At 40.0% G+C, this 20,191-nt stretch overlaps 1 protein-coding gene across 5 annotated transcripts in view; it reads left to right on the forward strand.

Moving 5' to 3' along the window:
* Positions 1-20,191, forward strand: part of ARHGAP28 (Rho GTPase activating protein 28) — a 355,870-nt gene that overhangs the window by 286,144 nt on the left and 49,535 nt on the right. For all 5 annotated transcript variants that reach the window (XM_033934011.1, XM_033934012.1, XM_033934010.1 and 2 more), the window contains 3 exons: positions 11,994-12,159; positions 12,416-12,507; positions 19,009-19,086. In XM_033934011.1, coding sequence (XP_033789902.1) covers positions 11,994-12,159; positions 12,416-12,507; positions 19,009-19,086 — 336 coding nt within the window. The remainder of the gene's footprint in view (positions 1-11,993; positions 12,160-12,415; positions 12,508-19,008; positions 19,087-20,191) is intronic.

Here is a 20,191-nt window from a genome sequence, read left to right on the forward strand (position 1 = left end):
AAGTTTAATGTGGTTAACAAAAGATTATGCTATGAGAAAATACAAAGATAATGTATTACACAGAGATTTAGTTAGCCAAAAATTTGAAGAAAAGAAAAGTCTTCAGAAGTTTTCTATAATGTGTAGATCTAATCAATAATGTAGATCTAATCAATAATGGGTGAAAATCTTTATCGTAATAGGCTGCTTGATAAGAAAGACAATGCCCATGATGATTCTTACTTTTACAGCCCTTAGCTGAAGGGAACGTAAATAGGGCATGAGATTTTCTACTCTTCTCATGTGTCATAATAACAAATCTATCTACGTGGGGCCACACCAAAAGTTACTTTATAATATAAACATCCTAACTTAAAAATCACCCAGGCCTCTACTGGGAGCCAGTGCAACTTACAGTAATAAGGAGTCATACTTCCTCAGGCCATAAAAATTATTCATACTGCTGTATTTTGAACCAAAGTCAACCTGGCCAAATTTTTCTTAGTACTTGTCAGATATAGAATGGTACAGTAATCTAGAATACTCAAAAGTAATGTCTGAACTAAGAGTGTAAAGGTGGTAGCATCGAAGTAGGATCTGATGGTACAAAATTTCCATAAGGTATAGTAACCCTTCTGAACTACTGCATCTATTTGATTTTTCAGTCAAAGACTGATGAAAAAGCACACCCAAGATTTTAATTGTAGAGCTTATTGTAAATGATACTGAATTGATCTTAATTATTGGTTCAAAAATAATCTTTTGTGATGACACAAAACTGAATTTAGTCTTTTCCTGGTTCAGTTTCAGCTTGAATTCTTGCATCCAGGATTCCATCATGTTTAACACAGACTCAGTAAATTGAGTACTGTTGGATAACTATTGTAATATCGTCAGCATAGCTAAACAACCTCAAACCCATTTTACTCATCCAATAACCCAACGAAAGGAGATACACATTAAAAAGTGTAGGAGAAAGTGGGGAGCCCTACAGGACTTCACAGGGGTTCTTCCAAATTACTGAAAGTGCATCCTTAAATTTAACCTGATAAAGTCTTGATTCCAAGAATCTTTTAAACCATGAAAATACTTTACCCTGGATATCTAAAGAATCCAAAAATTCAAGCAATTTACAATGATCAACTAAATCGAAAGCGCTGCTCAAATCAAACTGAAGCACCAACGCATTACTACCCTTACTCAAAAGGCTATTCAGGTGGTCCAAAAGTGAAGCTAACACTTTCTCTGTACTATAGTGAGATCTGAAACCTGATTGAGAGTCATGCAACAGGGAATGAGATTTCCAATATTTTGTTAATTGAATTTGCATCAACCCCTCCATGATCTTAATAAAAAAGGGGATGGACGCTATCGGTCTGTAGTTTGAGAATGAAGAAGAGGAATACTTTTTGTTTTTAATAATAGGAATCCTTTTTGTTTTTAATAATAGTAATAATTATGTTACTCTCTTGCGGAAAAATACATTTGTCTAGTGAATCAGTGTTCCATTCTAGTACTTTCATTTTAAATTCAGGAGGTGCAGAGGACATAAGATTAGCCGGGAAGGAGTCCAACATGCAATAAGATTTAGAATATTTGGAAAATAATTTTGAAAAATCCGTCCAATCTGGATCATCAAAAGTGGACCAGATTAGGTCAGCTGGAACTTTATCTAGTGACTTCTCCCAATAATTGTTTATTCTTCCTGGACTTGATGAACAAAAAGTTTGTAAACTCGTAATTTTAGAACTAAAGAAAATTGCCAAGTCATGGAATTTGGGATAGTTGCAATTTTTTGGCATATCAAAAACCTTATTAATCAAGTTAAATAATTTTTTGGTGTTGATTCTAGTGGTGCCAATCTGATTTGAATAATAGGCCTTTCATTTCTCTTTAATTTTTAATTTATATTTTCCTGCCTCCTTTCGCCATATTTCCTTATCAGTAATTAATTTGGTTTTTGACCATTTTCTTTCAAGTTGTCTAAATTTCCATTTCAGTTCTAACAATTCAGCATCATACCGTTTATTTCCATCATCTACACATCTTTTCATGATATGTTTAGGGGCAATTTCATCTAAGATGGAATATGATACTATTTTCCATTCTGATGGAAATTCTTTAACATTCTCCATCGCAGTGAGGTCTCTATTCTTCCAAAATTCAGTTGCTTCGATTCTCGTTCTTGTTAAAAATTCATGTTTTTTTGATTTAGGTTTAAGAATAGAATTTTTGGCCCAATTTAAATTAAAATAATAGAAAAAATGATCTGGCCAAGGAGTGGATTTCCATCTGCCATTTTTCAACTTAATTTATGTTGTAATTTAGAACATAAAAACATAAGAATTGCCACTGCTGGGTCAGACCAGTGGTCCATCATGCCCAGCAGTCTGCTCACACGGAGGCCCTTAGGTTAAAGACCAGTGCCCTAACTGAGACTAGCCTTACTTGCGTACGTTCTGGTTCAGTAGGAACTTGTCTAACTTTGTCTTGAATCCCTGGAGGGTGTTTTCCCCTATAACAGCCTCTGGAAGAGCGTTCCAGTTTTCAACCACTTCCTTACGTTTGTACGGAATCTATCTCCTTTTAACTTTAGAGAGTGCCCTCTCGTTCTCTCTACCTTGGAGAGGGTGAACAACCTGTCTTTCTCTACTAAGTCTATTCCCTTCGATATCTTGAATGTTTCGATCATGTCCCCTCTCAGTCTTCTCTTTTCAAGGGAGAAGAGGCCCAGTTTTTCTAATCTCTCACTGTACGGCAACTCCTCCAGTCCCTTAACCATTTTAGTTGCTCTTCTCTGGACCCTTTCGAGTAGTACCGTGTCCTTCTTCATGTACGGCAACCAGTGCTGGACACAGAATTCCAGGTGAGGGCGTACCATGGTCCAGTACAGTGGCATGATAACCTTCTCCGATCTATTCGTGATCCTCTTGTTAATCATTCCCAGCATTCTGTTTGCCCTTTTCGCTGCCACCGCACATTGCGCGGACAGCTTCATTGACTTGTCGACCAGTACTCCCAAGTCTCTTTCCTGGGGGGGGGGGGGGGTCTCTCCAAGTACTGAACCGGATATCCTGTATTCGTGTATAAGATTTTTGTTACTGACATGCATCACCTTACACTTATCCACGTTAAACCTCATTTGCCAGATTTAATAGCAAGCAAAACTAAATCTAGATGATGGCCACTATATGGGAGGTCAGAAAAGCTTTAAAATCATTCACTTCTTGATTATTCTCCAGTTCCAAGTGGAGATTAATATCACCCAGTAATAAACTTTGAGAGGTGACAAGATAATTGTTAATTATAAAATCATAAAAAGACTCCTTGGCCGAGGTCCAGTGACCAGGTGGTATATAACAAAGTATACAATTAAGAGAATTGTTTAAATCCTTTCTGTTCTTAGTACTGTACAAGATAGATCATTTTTCACCATTGAGTCCAATACTTTAACACTAAAATCCTCATGCAATATAATAGCAACTCCTTCCCCTCAAATCTGTGCTCTACTTACAAACATTGTGCCCCCCCCAAGAACCTGATAAAGGTCTAGTTGTATTTTATTTAGTTATTGATTTAAATTTATACCCCCTCCTCCCTAGAAAGCTCAGAATGGGTTACAGGTAAACATTCACAGTGTCACATTACATAGGGTTATTTACAGTTACTGTATATACTCGAATATAAACCAAGATTTTTGAGCCAAAAAAGGCCCAAAAATGGAAGTCTTGTTTTACATTCGAGCTAACCCCATTCAGCACCCACCGTGGACCTCCAGCATTGCCATAGCGGTTGAGCAGTGCGGTGAGCTGGAGCTGCCGTCAATCCCTCCCTACATCTAGCTGGACTCTGGGAGGGGGATTTTTATTTTTCAGTTTTTTACCTTTCCCCTATTTTAATTTCCTTATGTCCTCTTTTTCGTCCTGATTTTCTCCTTTCATTGACTGTGTCTTTTATGGAACACAGTGTGGCAGCATGCCTGGCTGCTCCCTGAGATTTCTGGTTTTCTATTCAAGTTTGTTCCGGTGGTTGTTTTATTAAGAGGTAGTTATACACAGTTTGGTTTGCCTCTATTGAAGGGCGAAACTTAGAATAGCAATAAAATGGCTTGCTGCAAGGGATTAGGGAAGGGGAAAGAGAGAGTGCATTGAAGGGGAAACTGTGTTAATTTTGCTTGTCTTGTAAATGCTTCATATTGTCATTTTTATCAACTATATGAGTACGCTTGGGCCTGATTCTGCCCTACCACCTCCAGAATTGTTTTAATTGGCTTTAATCGGCGTGGTAATTGATTGTGCCATTAAAAACTCATTAAAAATTAAGTAGGCATTGTAATCGCAACTATAGCAAGCTGCCTAATGGTGCCTAAGGTCAAAGTAAGTGTGATTAGGTGATGGAGATGACCCTAGGCGCCATTAGACACAATTCTCAAAAGAATATAGGCACCTACAATATAAACCTAGTAAAACCCTGGCCTACATTATCAGTGCATAAGTTTAATTTAAAAAATTAACATACATTAGACATTTTTATACAGATCAGTTGTAGGCATTTTAAGATGTAGATTAATCAATTTTATTGGCGATTTTTATGGCATGCTAACAAATATACATCCCTATTAACTGGCAAGGGGGTACTCCAGGACCAATTTGGCAAACACTGTTCTAGATCACCCCTGGAATTCCTTTCAGAATTGGTGTTATATTGGCCAACCTCCAATCCTTATGCAAATCACTTGACCATTGGCCCAGGAACAAATTTACAGCCCAATATTCAAAAGCACTTATGTTATTGTATGTGGGGGAGGGAGGGGGACTGCTAGTTATTTAATTGCCTTATCTGGGAATTTGCAATTACAATGACATTATGGTACTTAAGAAGGGGCTATTCAGCTTGTAGATGTGGATAAATCAGCAGTTACAAAGCTGGGGTATACACCTCTAAAACTCTAAAGTGTGCTTATGGTAAGGGGGCATGGTCTGGCTGTTCTGTGCAGGACTAGATGGATCTAAAAAAGAAATGTGTAATCCCCATGTCAGAAAAGAGAACGCATGTGTTTTGTCAATAAAGATCAACACTGCATTGATCATTGATCAACACTGCATTGCTAGCTGCATTGCCGAATGCCTAGCTTTTGGAAAACTACTCGTACCGAGCAACGATCCACTGGAGGAATTAAAGGAGGATGCCCCCTTAATTCCCAGTGGTTGATGTCCCCTGACAGGAAAAAATGCTTGAGTACTTGAATAAATTCATATAAACCGTTCTGAGCTCCCTTGGGAGAATGGTATAGCAAATTGAATAAATAAAATGTGAAACTGGCAGTGGATACTGGGCTCTGTGACATCTTCAGGAAAAATAAATGTTTATGTTTCTAAAATAGCCGTGATAAACATTTATGTTCAAGCACCAAAATATTTATGCTGTTATTTCACAATATAAATATGTATGTGCCAGAATATAAACATTTATGGACCTATGTTGCATGTTTAACTGCTATAAAAATGTCTATTACACCATGAATCATGAATCATAGAACAAAATACTAGTGAAACTGAGACATTCCAACTTGGTCATCTGGGGCCTGATTCTATAAATGGCGCTGCCCCATGTAGTTGCCAATCAACCGTTAGCCATCCTCATAGAATCATGCTTAGTGACACCTAAGTGGACTTAGGCATCGCTAGGCAGCTTAGAGATAGATGCCAGTATATTAGACCAGGTTTTTACCTGGTCTAATTTCTCAGCGCCTACGTCAGACACCTAGCGACACCTAAGTCAACCACACCTATTCGCTGCCCCTTTCAGGTAGGCATCGCAGGGTACCCCAACTTAGGCACTGCTAGGCGCCGTGCGATATTCTACATGCAACCCAAATTGCCAATTAAAATAATTGGTTTTTTTAATGGTGTGGCACCCGGAATGGTGGTGCACCTACCCTACCCTCTTCTCCACTATATCCTACTCCTTCCCAACTCCCTGCCGTGCACATGTACCCCCCTCCCTCCCCCCCCACTTCCCTTCCCTGTATCTTTTTAATTTTCCAGGTGAGAGCAACAGCACAAATTTGCTGCCCGCGTCATGTCAGCTATCCTTCTGATGTCACTTCCTAGGTATGGGGCCTAGAAGTGAAGTCAGAGAGAGGCAACACCAAAGCAGGCAACAAGTTTCAAGTTTTATTAAAATTTTGATGTATCGCAATATCATTAATTCAAAGCAATTTACAATTAAAAACGGGGTCTTAATTATTAGCTAAAATCAAACAAATGGACCTGACGTACCAATACATAAGGGAAATAGAGAGAACTACAATAAGTATAGTAAAGGATACATACAAGGAAAATACAAATGGAGGGTAAGAAAGTTTAAAAGTATTTATATAAGTACAATAGAAAATTAAGAACTTTTTTCCTTCCCCAAATTCTCAGAGCCTAAGACAGAGGATTAATGAGTTTAAGCATCAAATGGGATCAATAGGGATTCCGATAATTAGGCTTCAAAAGCATCCTTATACAACCAGCACTTTAACAATCCTTTAAATTTATTCAATGATTTTTCTTCTTTAATAAACGATGGTAGGGAATTCCATATTCTGGGTGCTGTAACTGCAAAAATCGTAACTTGTCTTGTATTTATTATACTAAGTGATGGAATTACTAGAAGGTTTTTGTCCTCAGATCTCACTCTTCTAGTAGGAATATACGGAATAATGTACCTTTCTAAAAATGATAGAGCTTTGGTTGTTAATGCTGCTCGTGCAGGAAAAAGTAAAGAGGTGTTTGGGAAGGGGCACACATGCATGATGGGGGAGGGGGGCGGAAGGAGGGGGCTGAGATGAGGATAAGTGCCTGTGCCCTTTACAAAGACCGTGGCTGGGGTAGACTTCCCCCCCTCCGCCCCCCCTACCTGAAATTAAACTATTTAGCTAGACAGATAGAGGACAGGTGCCTCTGTTTAAGAGCCTAGGGATATGTGGGGTCTGCCTATTATATAACATCATCTAGACTCCCCAGATTCCATTTTAGAAGAGTGACAGAACTCAGTATCCAGCATACCTCACATTGATATACCTGAGGTTACTCCAGCCATAGAGCGGAAATAAATGTGGCCACCCTTATGTGGGAAAGACATGTGTAAATTATATTATTCACTAAGTCAGATGTGTAAGTGGGAACCCCACCTGTGCTTAACCAGGGAAACTCACTTTGAGCTTCTACTGAAAATGTGTGAACAAAATGAAAACATTATTGCTATAACTATTACATTACATTACATTACATTATAGATTTCTATTCCGCCATTACCTTTCGGTTCAAAGCGGATTACAAAAAGAGTTATGGAAGAAGGGTTACAACGTTAGATCAGAGAAGGTTTCCAAGAGAGGGAAAAGTATGATCTGGGGTTAGGGAGGGGATGGTAAGAGGGGGGTTAAGCTTTATCATGGTATTAAGCTTTATTAAGGGATTTCTTGAAGAGTATAGTTTTTATTTCCTTTCTGAACATCTTGTAGTCTGGGGTTGTTGTCAATAGGTTGGAGACTTGGTTGTCTATCTTCGCTGCCTGAGTGGCCAGTAGTCCATTGTATAGTTTTTTCCATTTTACTTCTTTGATTGGGGGGTAAGTGAATGGGGTGTGTGTTTTTCTATGCCTGGTAGAGGTGGTTTGGATGAGGCGGTCGTTTAGGTAGGTTGGGCTGTCTCCATTTATAGTTTTAAATAGTATACAGTAGAATTTACATTGCATTCTTTCCTGGATTGGAAGCCAATGAGAATTGATGAATGCCTCAGTAATATGATCAAGTTTTTTCAATGAATAGACGAGTCTCAGAGCTGTATTCTGAATTGTCTGTAGTTGTTTAATCATTATATGATTATATGATATTATGATTATATGATATATATATATTATATGATATATATATGATATATACTAGTTTTTTAGCCCGTTACATTAACGGGTGCTAGAATAGATGTGTAGACTTAGGCATTTCTTTCTCTCTTTCTGTATGTGTGTCTTTCTTTCTTTCTCCCTGCCCCCCTTTCTTTCTGTCTTTTCTTTCTGTCTCTCCCCCCTGTCCATCCGTAGCCCTTCTCCCTTCTTTTTACTTACCTTTATTTGCAGTTTGTATCAAAGTTTAAAACAAGTAAAGTTCCAAAAGACAAAGTCCAGACTAGGATCCGAGTTTCGGCAATACTATCGCCTTCCTCAGGGGACAGTTGTAAACCGAAACAACATATTAATATTGAAACGAATAACATTCAAGAAATTACATGTTATAACAAAAAACTGAATAAAACAAAAAATTGCTACACATTACATACATAATATAAATAATTAAAAACATACAGGTGATAAATTAAGAGCAGAAAGGCCTTCAATTGATGCTGAATGCTCTTAACAATGAGTCTTTTTAAAACTGGAAAAAACATTAAAAAAATAAATAAAGATTATGACTCCCAAAATTTAAAAGTGAACAAAATATCAGCATGTGTTCACTTGAACTAATATATTTCATGACTCATTGACCACTCTGTAAATTGCTGATAGAAAATGATGGCATAAAAACTTGATAAGCTAATTGAAAAAATGAATGTGTCAAAATTGCTTGAATTTTAAGAACAAATATTGAATAAATGAATTTGATAGAATAAATTGATGATAATAAAAACAGCTATAGCACATACATCCATAGATAAAACATAATCATGCTGAATGAATAAAAATAATAAAACAACAAAAAGTAAGAGCATTTTCCAAAAAGTTAATTTCAAAAGGCAAGATAAATAATTATACTTAAAAGATACCATGGTAAAACTGAAAACTGAAAATGAAAAGCTAATTTAGCTCAAATTTAAACTTACTAGAACCTTGTTTACATACTTATTCATTATAACTAGTTATTAAAATGATGATGGTGCACTCGTTATAAACTTGACAGTAAAATAATAGCTCATCAGCTCATGTTAAAGCATTTGATGGAAAAACTATTTCCTAGTGACCACCAAAAGTCTATCTTAAGGAAAATGTCATGTGCATTATATGTATCTAATTTCACATAAATGGTTTCCTTCTGGCAAGAGTGAAAGGAGAGTTTAAAGTGGCTGACAAGGGGCTCCTTTTACAAAGGTGCGCTAGCATTTTTAATGTACGCACTGGATTAGCACACCCTATAGCGCGCGCTACCCGGAAAACTACCACCTGCTCAAGAGGAGGTGGTAGCGGCTAGCGCGTGCAGCATTTTAGCGTGCGCTATTCCACGCGTTAAGGCCCTAGCGCACCTTTGTAAAAGGAGCCCAAGGTGTGCTCCCGATAGACCATAGACAGATAAAGAAAAATTTAAAATAAGGAAAAGGTTATGTAAACCAACAATTTTACACCAAAAGAGGGCTGGGAAAAAAATGTAGATTTCTGTGGTGTCTAAACTCGCATAGCATAAAAGGGTGCAAAAAAGAAGGAAAAGGAGACGGACGGACAGATAATAAAGTGTTCAGACAGCTGCTATCTCTCTTGCGCAGCAGGGAAATTGAGTGTAAAGCTACCCTTCTTGTTCCTGCATTCCGACCTTGCAAAGTGCCGTGGATAGTGCAAGTGAACTGCAGATAGGAAATGAAAAGCTGGGCAAAACTGAGTCATAAAATAGTTTTACGGCTGCATGTTAATCACTGTTTGCTTTACTACGCTGTTAGAAAAACAAGTGCGTGACAGCTCTTCTTTGCTTACATACTAACCTTGCAAAGTGCTATAAACTGCGCATGTAAGCTATCAAGAAAATACTGTATGTTCGAACTCATTCCAATAGAACATCGGAGCAACATCAAAAGGCAAATTCTCACAGTGCCTTTGGTTTCCCATTGGAATAAGTTTGAAAGCGCTTACAGTACAAATACAGTACAGTACAAGATTTAAAGTTATTTGTATTGAGAGCCATTGAAAAGAAACCGAGAGGAGGAGATACTGATCAAACCCTTTTGAGAATTGAACAACAATTTATTCTTGATTTGAATACAGTTCATCCATGTGGACTGAATACAGAAGTAGACTACAGTGTGTTCTTATAATGCATTTAATATGACCATTCATTATTTATTATCCCAATGAAAATAAATAGAAGCAAGGAATAAAATGAAGTTACTGCCATTCACCATGCATGATGAATGTGTTTTATAATTACATCTTGCCAATGATGTGAAAAGTACATTGGGATAATAAATAATGAATGGTCATATTAAATGCATTATAAGAACACACTGTAGTCTACTTCTGTATTCAGTCCACATGGATGAAGTGTATTCAAATCATGAATAAATAGTTGTTCAGTCCTCAAGAGGGTTTGATCAGTATCTCCTCCTCTCGGTTTCTTTTCAATGGTTCTCAATACAAAGCAAAACTCAAGGAGAGTTGACCCCAAAGAATCGAAGAGAGTTGACCCCTTGGTTGCAAGCAGCATTTCACTTGAGGCTCTCCACATATTGGCTCTTCCAAGTATTCACCATTATAGGACCCCTGAAGAAGACTTGTTGTCAAAACGCGGACCATGTTGGGTCCTACATCCTTAGAGGACTTGGTCCTTTAGGCTTTTATGTGGATTACCTTATTTTTATGTGGATGAACTTACTTCATGTGGATGATTCTATTGTACTTTGGAACTTTGATATTCTTAATAAAGTCCATTTAAGGAACATCGTCACTCCACAGGTTTTTTTTGTTTTTTCTCAATACAAAGAACTTTAAATCTTGTACTGTACTGTACTTGTACTATATGTACTGTATGTTCAAACTCATTCCAATAGAATATCGGAGCAACATCAAAAGGCAGAAATATAGAAGTAGACTACAGTGTGTTCTTATAATGCATTTAATATGATCTTTTCTAACCGATTTCAGCAGGTGTAAGTCTAGTGCCTAAAGTTAGCATGGGAACTGGCGCTAAGTGTGATTCTATAAAGGTTGTGTGTCCTTTATAGAATCGTGCTTAGCACTGATTATTTTCTACAACAAATTTTGAGCCTCATTTACTGAATTCAGCCCAAAGTGCTGATTTTTAGCCATTTGAGGGGAATTCTTTAATTGGACACTGATATTTAGGTGTCTCTTGCTTGTATAAATGTAAAGAATACCAGCAATTTTGCAGGTGAGGGTACACTTATATGTGTAAGGGGTGCTATTCAGTAAAGATGTTCATCTTGGATATTTTCAGTGCAAGAACATACTTCTCAAGTATTTTCAAACAGGAAATCCCAACGTTTTTCTGTTTAAAAATGGCTGTAAGATGGGCTTTTTTTGGACATTATGGCCCGGATTCTGTAACTGGTTCTGTGGCCAGCGGCCGCCTTAAAAGTGTCTGCTGATCACATGTCAATCACACAATGGTGCCGGATACAGAATCCCATCTCTGGCAAAGGTAGGCACCAGAAATGTAGGTCAGGGTTTCCTGGCCTACATTTCCAGCTGCTACCTATCAATTCTGACTTGGGTGTTCTTTCAAAAATGCCACTTGTTATAAAATTACCCTCCACATATGAGCAGTGGCATATTAAGGATGAGTGGTGCCCGGGGCGGTGGCACCTCTCCCCCGCCCTCTTCTCCACCCTCTTCCCCCACACCACCCCCTTCTCTACCCTCTTCCCCCACACCACCCCCTTCTCTTTTAACTTCTCCAACATGGACAGCATGCCATTGTCGGTGTTAGTTCACACTTTGACGTCACTTCCTAGAGGTGGGTCCCAGAAGTGACATAAGAGAGAGCCCCGATGCTGATGCGGGTAGCAACCTCATGCTGGGGAAGTAAAAAAAGTATAGGGGAAAGCAAGGGGCACGTAGCAAAGATAGCATGGGGGGGCATAGAGGAGGAGGGGTGCCGTGCCCTTAGTAGGATCGCATCCTTAGGAAGACTGCACCTGGGGCGGCCCCCCCCCACCCCCCGCTTACTACGCCACTGCATATGAGCCTTCAGCCATGCAAGATGTGCTCATTTGAAAATCTAACAGTGGTCCTGTTTGTTTCTTTTGTTTTAGAAATTTATTGTTTGGAAAAGCAGATTTGGACTAACTGAAGTTGGGGATATGTCTCCGGAAGACATGAAGAAAATCCGATACCTCTCTCTGATTGAATTAACAGCCTTCTATGATGCTCTGGGTATAGAGCTAAAACGTGATCGAATAGTACGAGCCAAAGGCCGAGGTAAATGAAATAGGAAATATTATCTTTACTCACTCCCCCCCCCCCCCATTTAATCAAGCTATGCTAGAGGTTTTTATTGCGGGCCAGCAAAGTAAGTGCTCCGATGCTCATAAAAATTCTTTGAGCATTGGCGCATTTACCACACTGGCCCATGCTAAAAATCTCAAGTGTAGCTTGATAAAAGAGGCCAGCAATGTTTTAATGGTCTTTAATTAGGGTTAAAGCTGTGGCTTAGCGCTATTCTCCTTCATTCCAGAAAGTGGTGTCTTCGCAGTGCCTTTGACAGTGCTCCTAGACAATGACCAGAAAAAGGTTCAGGGAACAAAAGTCCCTCTTGTATTTCAAAAGGTAAGTAAGGGAACATCTGTTAAACTGAACGCTTCACTTTTTTATGATTTTATTTCCATTATAATGTTCCACTAGTTTCCATTCACCTTAGTTTAGCATCAAAATAATTTGTGTTGATCAGTGAATAAACTTTTCTTGTTAATCAATTTAGGCTTACAGAGGCTCATTTTAAAAGCACTTAGCCTAGGGTTACCATATTTTAGTCCAGAAAATCCCGGACACATGACCCCACCCTGTTCTGCCCCAGCCCCGCCCCATTCTGCTCCAAGACCCAACCCACAAAGCCTCTTCTCTTCCCCGACAAGCTCTAGCCGCATCTGGAGGGCCTGGAGCATGCATGAATGTGTGTAACGCCATCCACGCATGCTCAGAGGTCCTCCAGATGCGGTTGGGGCTTTCCAAAATCTATGTACTTTGTGTGTCTAAGTGCTGTGAAAATGAGCCTCATAGTCTATCCATAAACATCTTCTAAGCCTAAAACAGCCTTTTCCTTCAAACTGTATACCTTGCTTTGTTCTCCCGAGATAATCATTCGGGTTTCTTCATGTACCATTGCCTCCGAACTAAGTTTAGATCTCACCCTACATATGTGTCCATTCCAGAAATATGAGAGTTCAAACACGCCAGGTCAGTTTTGCAATAAAATGACAGAAATGTAGGTTTTGTTAAAAGCTCGAGACCTTGTTCATATACTGTACTTGAATAACTTACCTAGGCTCTAGTAACCTATAAGCCTAGCCCTCCATGAGGGTCATTGTGTATCAGGTATCTGGTTTAAGAGAGTAAGTAGGCACCAATTTAGGCACTGTTTTATAAAGATGCAATCATGGACATCTACAACCTGCCCTGGAACAGATAAACGTCTGTGACTATAATATTTTTTCAGTATATGTATAGATTAGTGCATTGTATACAGTAATTGATGCCTGCATTTCTAAACTGTACCTGAGGTTTGCCCCAGTGCACACTTACATGCTATCATGTCATAGTGTGTATTTTATAAAAGGCCATTTACCCTCGTATGAAACCACATAGTTTTATAAAGTAATTTTTTTCACCTATCCCCTAAATCAGTGATTTCCAACCCTGTCCTGGAGGAACACCAGGCCAATCGGGTTTTCAGGCTAGCCCTAATGAATATGCATGAGAGAGATTTGCATATGATGGAAGTGATAGGCATGCAAATTTGCTTCATGCATATTCATTAGGGCTAGCCTGAAAACCCAATTGGCCTGGTGTTCCTCCAGGACAGGGTTGGGAACCACTGCCCTAAATGATAGCTTTGAACCAGACATCTTGATATTCTGTCAAAAGCTATCCATTTAAAAAGAAGAAGAGGAAGCATGGCAGGTGCAGATTTCAACTTTAGCCAGATTTTGACAGTATTCATAGGGTTACCAGAAGTCTGGATTTACCCGGACAGATCCTCTTTTTAGAGGGCATATCTAGGCGTCTGGTCGGCTTTTCAAAAACCCATTACTTTGTCCAGGTTTTGAAAAGTAAATCGCATTGGGAGGGGCATCCGCAAATGCAACACGGTGATGTCAAATGCATGCACGTGTGCACATGACATTATCACGTCACATCCATGCATGCGCGGATGCCCTCCCGACCGAGACGAGCAGGATGAAGGGTTGGGGCTAGGGGCGAGGCTGGGGCATGGAGTGGGCATAATGGGGCAAGGATGAATGGAACTGGGCAGGCCTGGAGGTGGGTCTAGGGGTCTGTATTTTACATATGTAAAATCTGGTAACCCTAAGTATTCAGTCGCTAACTAGTTAATGTTATCCAACTAAATTGGCTAAATGTAGAAGGTCTATGACATCTGGGGTAGATATTTAGCCACCACTGGCATTATTCCTGGATATTCAGTGCCAGGCCATATTTGGTCACAGGGTTGCTGGCTACCTGTGCACAGCCATTGGTTCTGCTGGTCCTCGTCCCTGTCCCAGAACAGGAAGTTGACATCAGAGGGGGTGTGGGCCAGTGAAGCTGACAGCCACTCATAAGTGGACTGCAGATCCATGACCACTCCAGCATCCCCGAGTTCCCTGCACCTGGGGTGGACTGCCCCCCCCCTCGCCCTTCCCTTGGTATACTCTGTAAAGATAGGATTTAATTTTATGTGGTCTGATATAGCCACTTAACTTAGATGGTTAAGTGAATATCGACACCTATCCACATAAGTGCTGACTCTGCTCATGGATTGCCCATAAAATAGCCAGCTCTCCATTTAACAGTCTGTGGTGATATTCAACAGCCACCTAAAAATCTGAGGTAGAAGTGGACTTGGACCAGATATACTACCAGATCGACAAACTTAAAAGTGAAAAATCCCCTGGACTGGATGGAATTCACCCGAGAGTCTTAAAAGAATTGAAGGTTGAAATCGGAGAGTTATTGCAAAAACTTGCCAACCTGACAATTAGAACTGGACAGATACCGGACGGCTGGAAGATAGCGAATGTCACGCCAATTTTCAAAAAAGGATCGAGAGGAGAACCGGGCAACTACAGACCTGTGAGCCTTATGTCTGTCCCTGGAAAGATGGTTGAAGCACTGATTAAAGATAGCATGGTCCGGCACTTGGATGCACACGACCTGATGAAAGCCAGTCAACATGGCTTCAGGAAAGGGAAATCATGTTTGACGAATTTACTTCAATTTTTTGAGACCGTGAACGAACAAATTGATAGTGGAGAACCGGTGGACATAATATACTTAGACTTCCAGAAAGCGTTCGACAAAGTTCCACACAAAAAACTTCTCAGGAAACTACAAAGTCATGGAATAGAGGGGGATATACAAAGATGGATAGGCAAATGGCTGGAGAACAGAAAACAGAGAGTGGGCATAAATGGGAAGTTCTCCGACTGGGAGAAAGTGACTAGTGGTGTACCCCAGGGCTCGGTACTTGGGCCAATCTTATTTAATATTTATATCAATAATCTAGAAGAAGGAACATCCAGTGAGATCATCAAGTTTGCAGATGACACAAAGCTATGTTGGGCAATCAGATCGCAGAAGGATAGCGAGGAACTCCAGAGCGACTTGTGTCAGTTAGAGAAATGGGCGGAGAAATGGCAGATGAAGTTTAATTGGAGAAATGCAAAGTAATGCATTTAGGCAGTAAGAATAAGGAACACGAGTATAGAATGTCAGGTGCAACTCTGGGTAAGAGCGAACAAGAAAAGGACCTGGGTGTACTGATAGATAGGACCCTGAAACCATCAGCAAAATGTGCGGCATCGGCAAAGAAAACAAATAGAATGTTGGGCATGATAAAGAAGGGAATCACGAGTAGATCGGAGAGGATCATAATGCCGCTTTATAGAGTAATGGTCAGACCCCACTTGGAATACTGCGTCCAACATTGGTCTCCCAACCTAAAGAAGGATATAAAACTGCTGGAGAGGGTCCAGAGACGAGCAACGAAACTAGTAAAAGGTATGGAGAAACTGGAATACGAGGATCGACTTAAGAGACTGGGATTGTTCTCCCTTGAGAAAAGGAGACTGAGAGGGGATATGATTGAGAACTTCAAAATACTGAAAGGAATCGACAAAATAGAGCAGAAAAAATTATTTACATTGTCCAACTTGACACGGACAAGAGGACAAGGAATGAAGCTAAGGGGGGACAAGTTCAGGACAAATATCAGGAAGTTCTGCTTCACGCAGAGAGTGGTTGACACCTGGAATGCTCTCCCAGAGGAGGTTATTGTGGAATCGACCGTCACATCAGATGTGACCAGTGGAGTGCCACAAGGCTCGGTCTTAGGTCCAATCCTATTCAACATATTCATAAGTGATATGACCCAAGGGCTCAGAGGAAAAATATCATTGTTCGCCGATGACGCCAAACTGTGCAACATAGTAGGTAAAAGCACTATGCCTGACAATATGACACAGGACCTACTACTATTAGAACAATGGTCATCGACTTGGCAGCTCAACTTCAATGCTAAAAAATGCAAAGTGATGCACCTGGGTAAAAGAAATCTGTGCAGGACTTACACGTTAAATGGTGAGACCTTAGTTAGGACCACGGAAGAACGGGATTTAGGAGTAATCATTAGTGATGACATGAAACCTGCCAATCAAGTGGAAAAGGCTTCCTCCAAGGCAAGGCAAATGATGGGTTGTATCCGTAGAGGTTTTATCAGCAGGATGCCAGAGGTCATAATGCCACTGTACAGGTCCATGGTGAGACCTCATTTGGAATATTGTGTTCAATTCTGGAGACCACATTACCAGAAAGATGTGCTGAGAGTTGAGTCAGTTCAGCGGATGGCCACCAGGATGGTCTCGGGGCTCAAGGATCTTCCGTATGAAGTAAGGCTGAATAAATTGCAGCTGTACTCACTTGAAGAACGAAGAGAGAGAGGAGACATGATTGAGACATTTAAATATATCACGGGTCGTATCGAGGTGGAAGAGGATATCTTTCATCTTATGGGACCTTCGTCCACCAGAGGGCATCCGCTGAAAATCAGGGGAGGGAAATTTCATGGGGACTCCAGAAAGTATTTCTTCACTGAGAGGGTGGTCGATCATTGGAATGAACTCCCACGGCAGGTGATTGAGGCCAACAGCGTGGCAGATTTCAAAAATAAATGGGATATTCATGTGGGATCTCTAATGAGGTAAGGGCAGGAGGTTGGTGAGCAAACTCATGGGGGAAGGGTCACTGGAGTGGGCAGACTTGATGGGCTTTGACCCTTTTCTGCCGTCATTTTTCTATGTTTCTATGTCCTAGGATTCAAAAGCAAACTAGATGCACATCTCCTTACGAGAGGCATAGAAGGATATGGGTGACTAAAAATTACAAAAGTTATATATATATTACTCGCCAGAGGTGGGCTCGCTAAACACTCCCGATAAGCATTTCACATAAAAGGTGGAGAAAAAGCCTCAAAATTCAAATTAACAGCAGTTCACAATCAAAACTTGATAAACGTTCGATACTGCTTCATTTCTTATCATAGGCAAAAAACTCCACCACCACTGAAATGAATTTATCAAAGGGTGAAAAAACCCATCACTGTGCACAGGAAAAGAAAAAACAAAACAATTTACTTAGCTTTGGAAACATGGTCGAGAACACGCCATAGATGAAAACGTCTGGCCAGAGAAAATATTGGTGGTGCTCACTAGATGAACCTTTCACAAACCATGTCCTCTTTTAAATTCCCAAACTAGAAAAAACAAGGAAGGCAACCAAGTCACATCAAGGTCTGTGAGGGGGAAGCTCAAAGTGCCTAACTTGGCTCACAACTTGCAAACCAAATATAGTGTAATATGTCAAAGAACATGTCACATTATATGATGTTATAGGGCGCTCTCAGTGTGAACCCTCAGTGATAGGAGCACAGCTCCGACACTTCACTTCTGGGCCAAGGCCATAAGCCTCCACCCGCACACCATCATCGAGCGCCCTGTGTGTGCAGAAATCAAACCAATCAACAATCAAAGTGAGTAAATGAAACTCAACACAAGCAACCTGAGCGACCCCCACACAAACCCTGCCAGCCAAACCCCCTCAAAAAACTCACGCAAAATCACAAACAAAGTCAAAAACCATACCAAAAAGTGAAAAACATGTCCAAAAGAAACAATACTTATCCAAAACTGTCACACAAACGGAAAAACCGCGCCAGGAGGAGAGGTTCAACCACGCTGGTTTCGGGAGGAGCCCTTCTTCAGGAACCTGGCCTCCAACAGAACACAAGCAGAGAGGAAGGCTGGAGGGCGGGGTGCCCTTGTTTCGCCTCACACGAGGCTGCGTCAGGGAATATAATGCAGCTCAAAACTCTGTTCTCATTCCATGCACAGACATGGTTTGTGAAAGGTTCATCTAATTCATCCTGTGCACAGTGATGGGTTTTTTCACCCTGTGATAAATTCATTTCAGTGGTGGTGGAGTTTTTTGCCTATGATAAGAAATGAAGCAGTATTGAATGTTTATCAAGTTTTGATTGTGGACTGCTGTTAATTTGAATTTTGAGGTATTTTCTCCACCTTTTATGTGAAATGCTTATCGGGAGTGTTTAGCCCACCTCTGGCGAGTAATATATATAACTTCTGAATTTTTTGATTTAGTTATTACTCTGGTTTTTTTCTTGTGACTAAAAATTACGCCAGGTGTACATCTGGCAGGGCCTCCGCGTGTGCGGATCGCCGGACTTGATGGACCGAAGGTCTGATCTGGAGATGACGCTTCTTATGTTCTTATGTATCTGGATATATTCTTTAAATACTGCATTAAAGCTATCTGGATACCTTTAACCAGATATCATTCAGCTGAGTATTGACCCTTCTGTGTAGTTTGCATTTTCTAGAACTCTCCTGTCTTCTACGTGAATATTTCTGTGCCTTTGCTTGGCCAATACTTTATGAATCAGCAACAACAGTAGAAATCTGCACATTCATCACACTAAATTTTACATGAAATTTAGTGCATAATCAAACAGCTGGCTTGCCCTTCTTTTTTGACTTGCAGCTTTTACTGAAACTTGAAGAAACAGGTTTACACACTGAAGGAATTCTACGAGTTCCTGGATCCGCTTCAAGGGTAAAGGTACGTGTCTTCAATCTGACTATCAGTTTTCCATGAAAAGCAGAGAACTGTACTCAGCAGATATTCAACGCTATTTAACTAGCCAGAAACTGCTCTGATCAGTTAAATAGTGCTTAGTTGGCTAATTTCTATTCCATTCAAGTTCTTTATATACTGCCCGATACATAAAGTTTAAAATTGGTTTACAGGCTAATGCAGTAGTTCCCAAACCTGTCCTGGAGGACCACTAGGCCAATTGGGTTTTCAGGCTAGCCCTAATGAATATGCATGAGAGAGTTTTGCATATAATAGAAGTGACAGGCATGCAAATCTGCTCCATGCATATTCATTAGGGCTATCCTGAAAACCCGATTGGCCTGGTGGTCCTCCAGGACAGGGTTTGGAACCACTGGTCTAATGCATGGATTACAAAAACACATTGGAATTAACTAGTAACAATGCACATTCAAAATACTTATTTAAAACAACATTACTAAGCAGTAATGTAGAATACTAAGAAATGAGAATCTAGTTTTACTAATTAATAGTATAAAATGCAGAAGAGAAGAGCCTGGTTGACAGTATCTTATGAAAAGTTATATATCTCAATGAATCTGAGATTGCCAGGGGCAGAGTATTCCAAAGAGAAGGGCCAGCATATAAAAAGACTTTTTTCCTAGTAGATGTCGAATGATTACATTGCAGTGAAGGAAGCTCAAACAATCTGTACCGAGAAGACCGTAGCACTCTATCCCAGCAGAGTTCCTTCAATTTTTCTCTGAGATAGCCTGGTTGAAAAAGCCTAAAGAATTGAAAACAAGACACCAACACAGGTCCTTTAAGATGGGAGTAATGTGATCAAACTTCTTCTCAAATGTAAATCTGAATATTCAGTGTGAGATAACCAGTTATCTCTGCTAAATATTTACAGTCAGCAGCTAAAATTTAACCAGCTATACTACGCAATAACTGCCAATTTTCAGTGCTGACCAGCCAAGTTTAGCAGCCAAATCAGGCCATTTAATAGCAGTCCTATTTTTGGACACTATAACTTAACTGGCCAACACTGAAAATTGACTTAACCAGCCTAGTTTGAGCTGACCAGAAAAACCAAAACTCGGTTATT

This window comes from Geotrypetes seraphini, chromosome 2 (assembly GCF_902459505.1).
Source record: "Geotrypetes seraphini chromosome 2, aGeoSer1.1, whole genome shotgun sequence".
Classification (NCBI taxonomy): domain Eukaryota; kingdom Metazoa; phylum Chordata; class Amphibia; order Gymnophiona; family Dermophiidae; genus Geotrypetes; species Geotrypetes seraphini.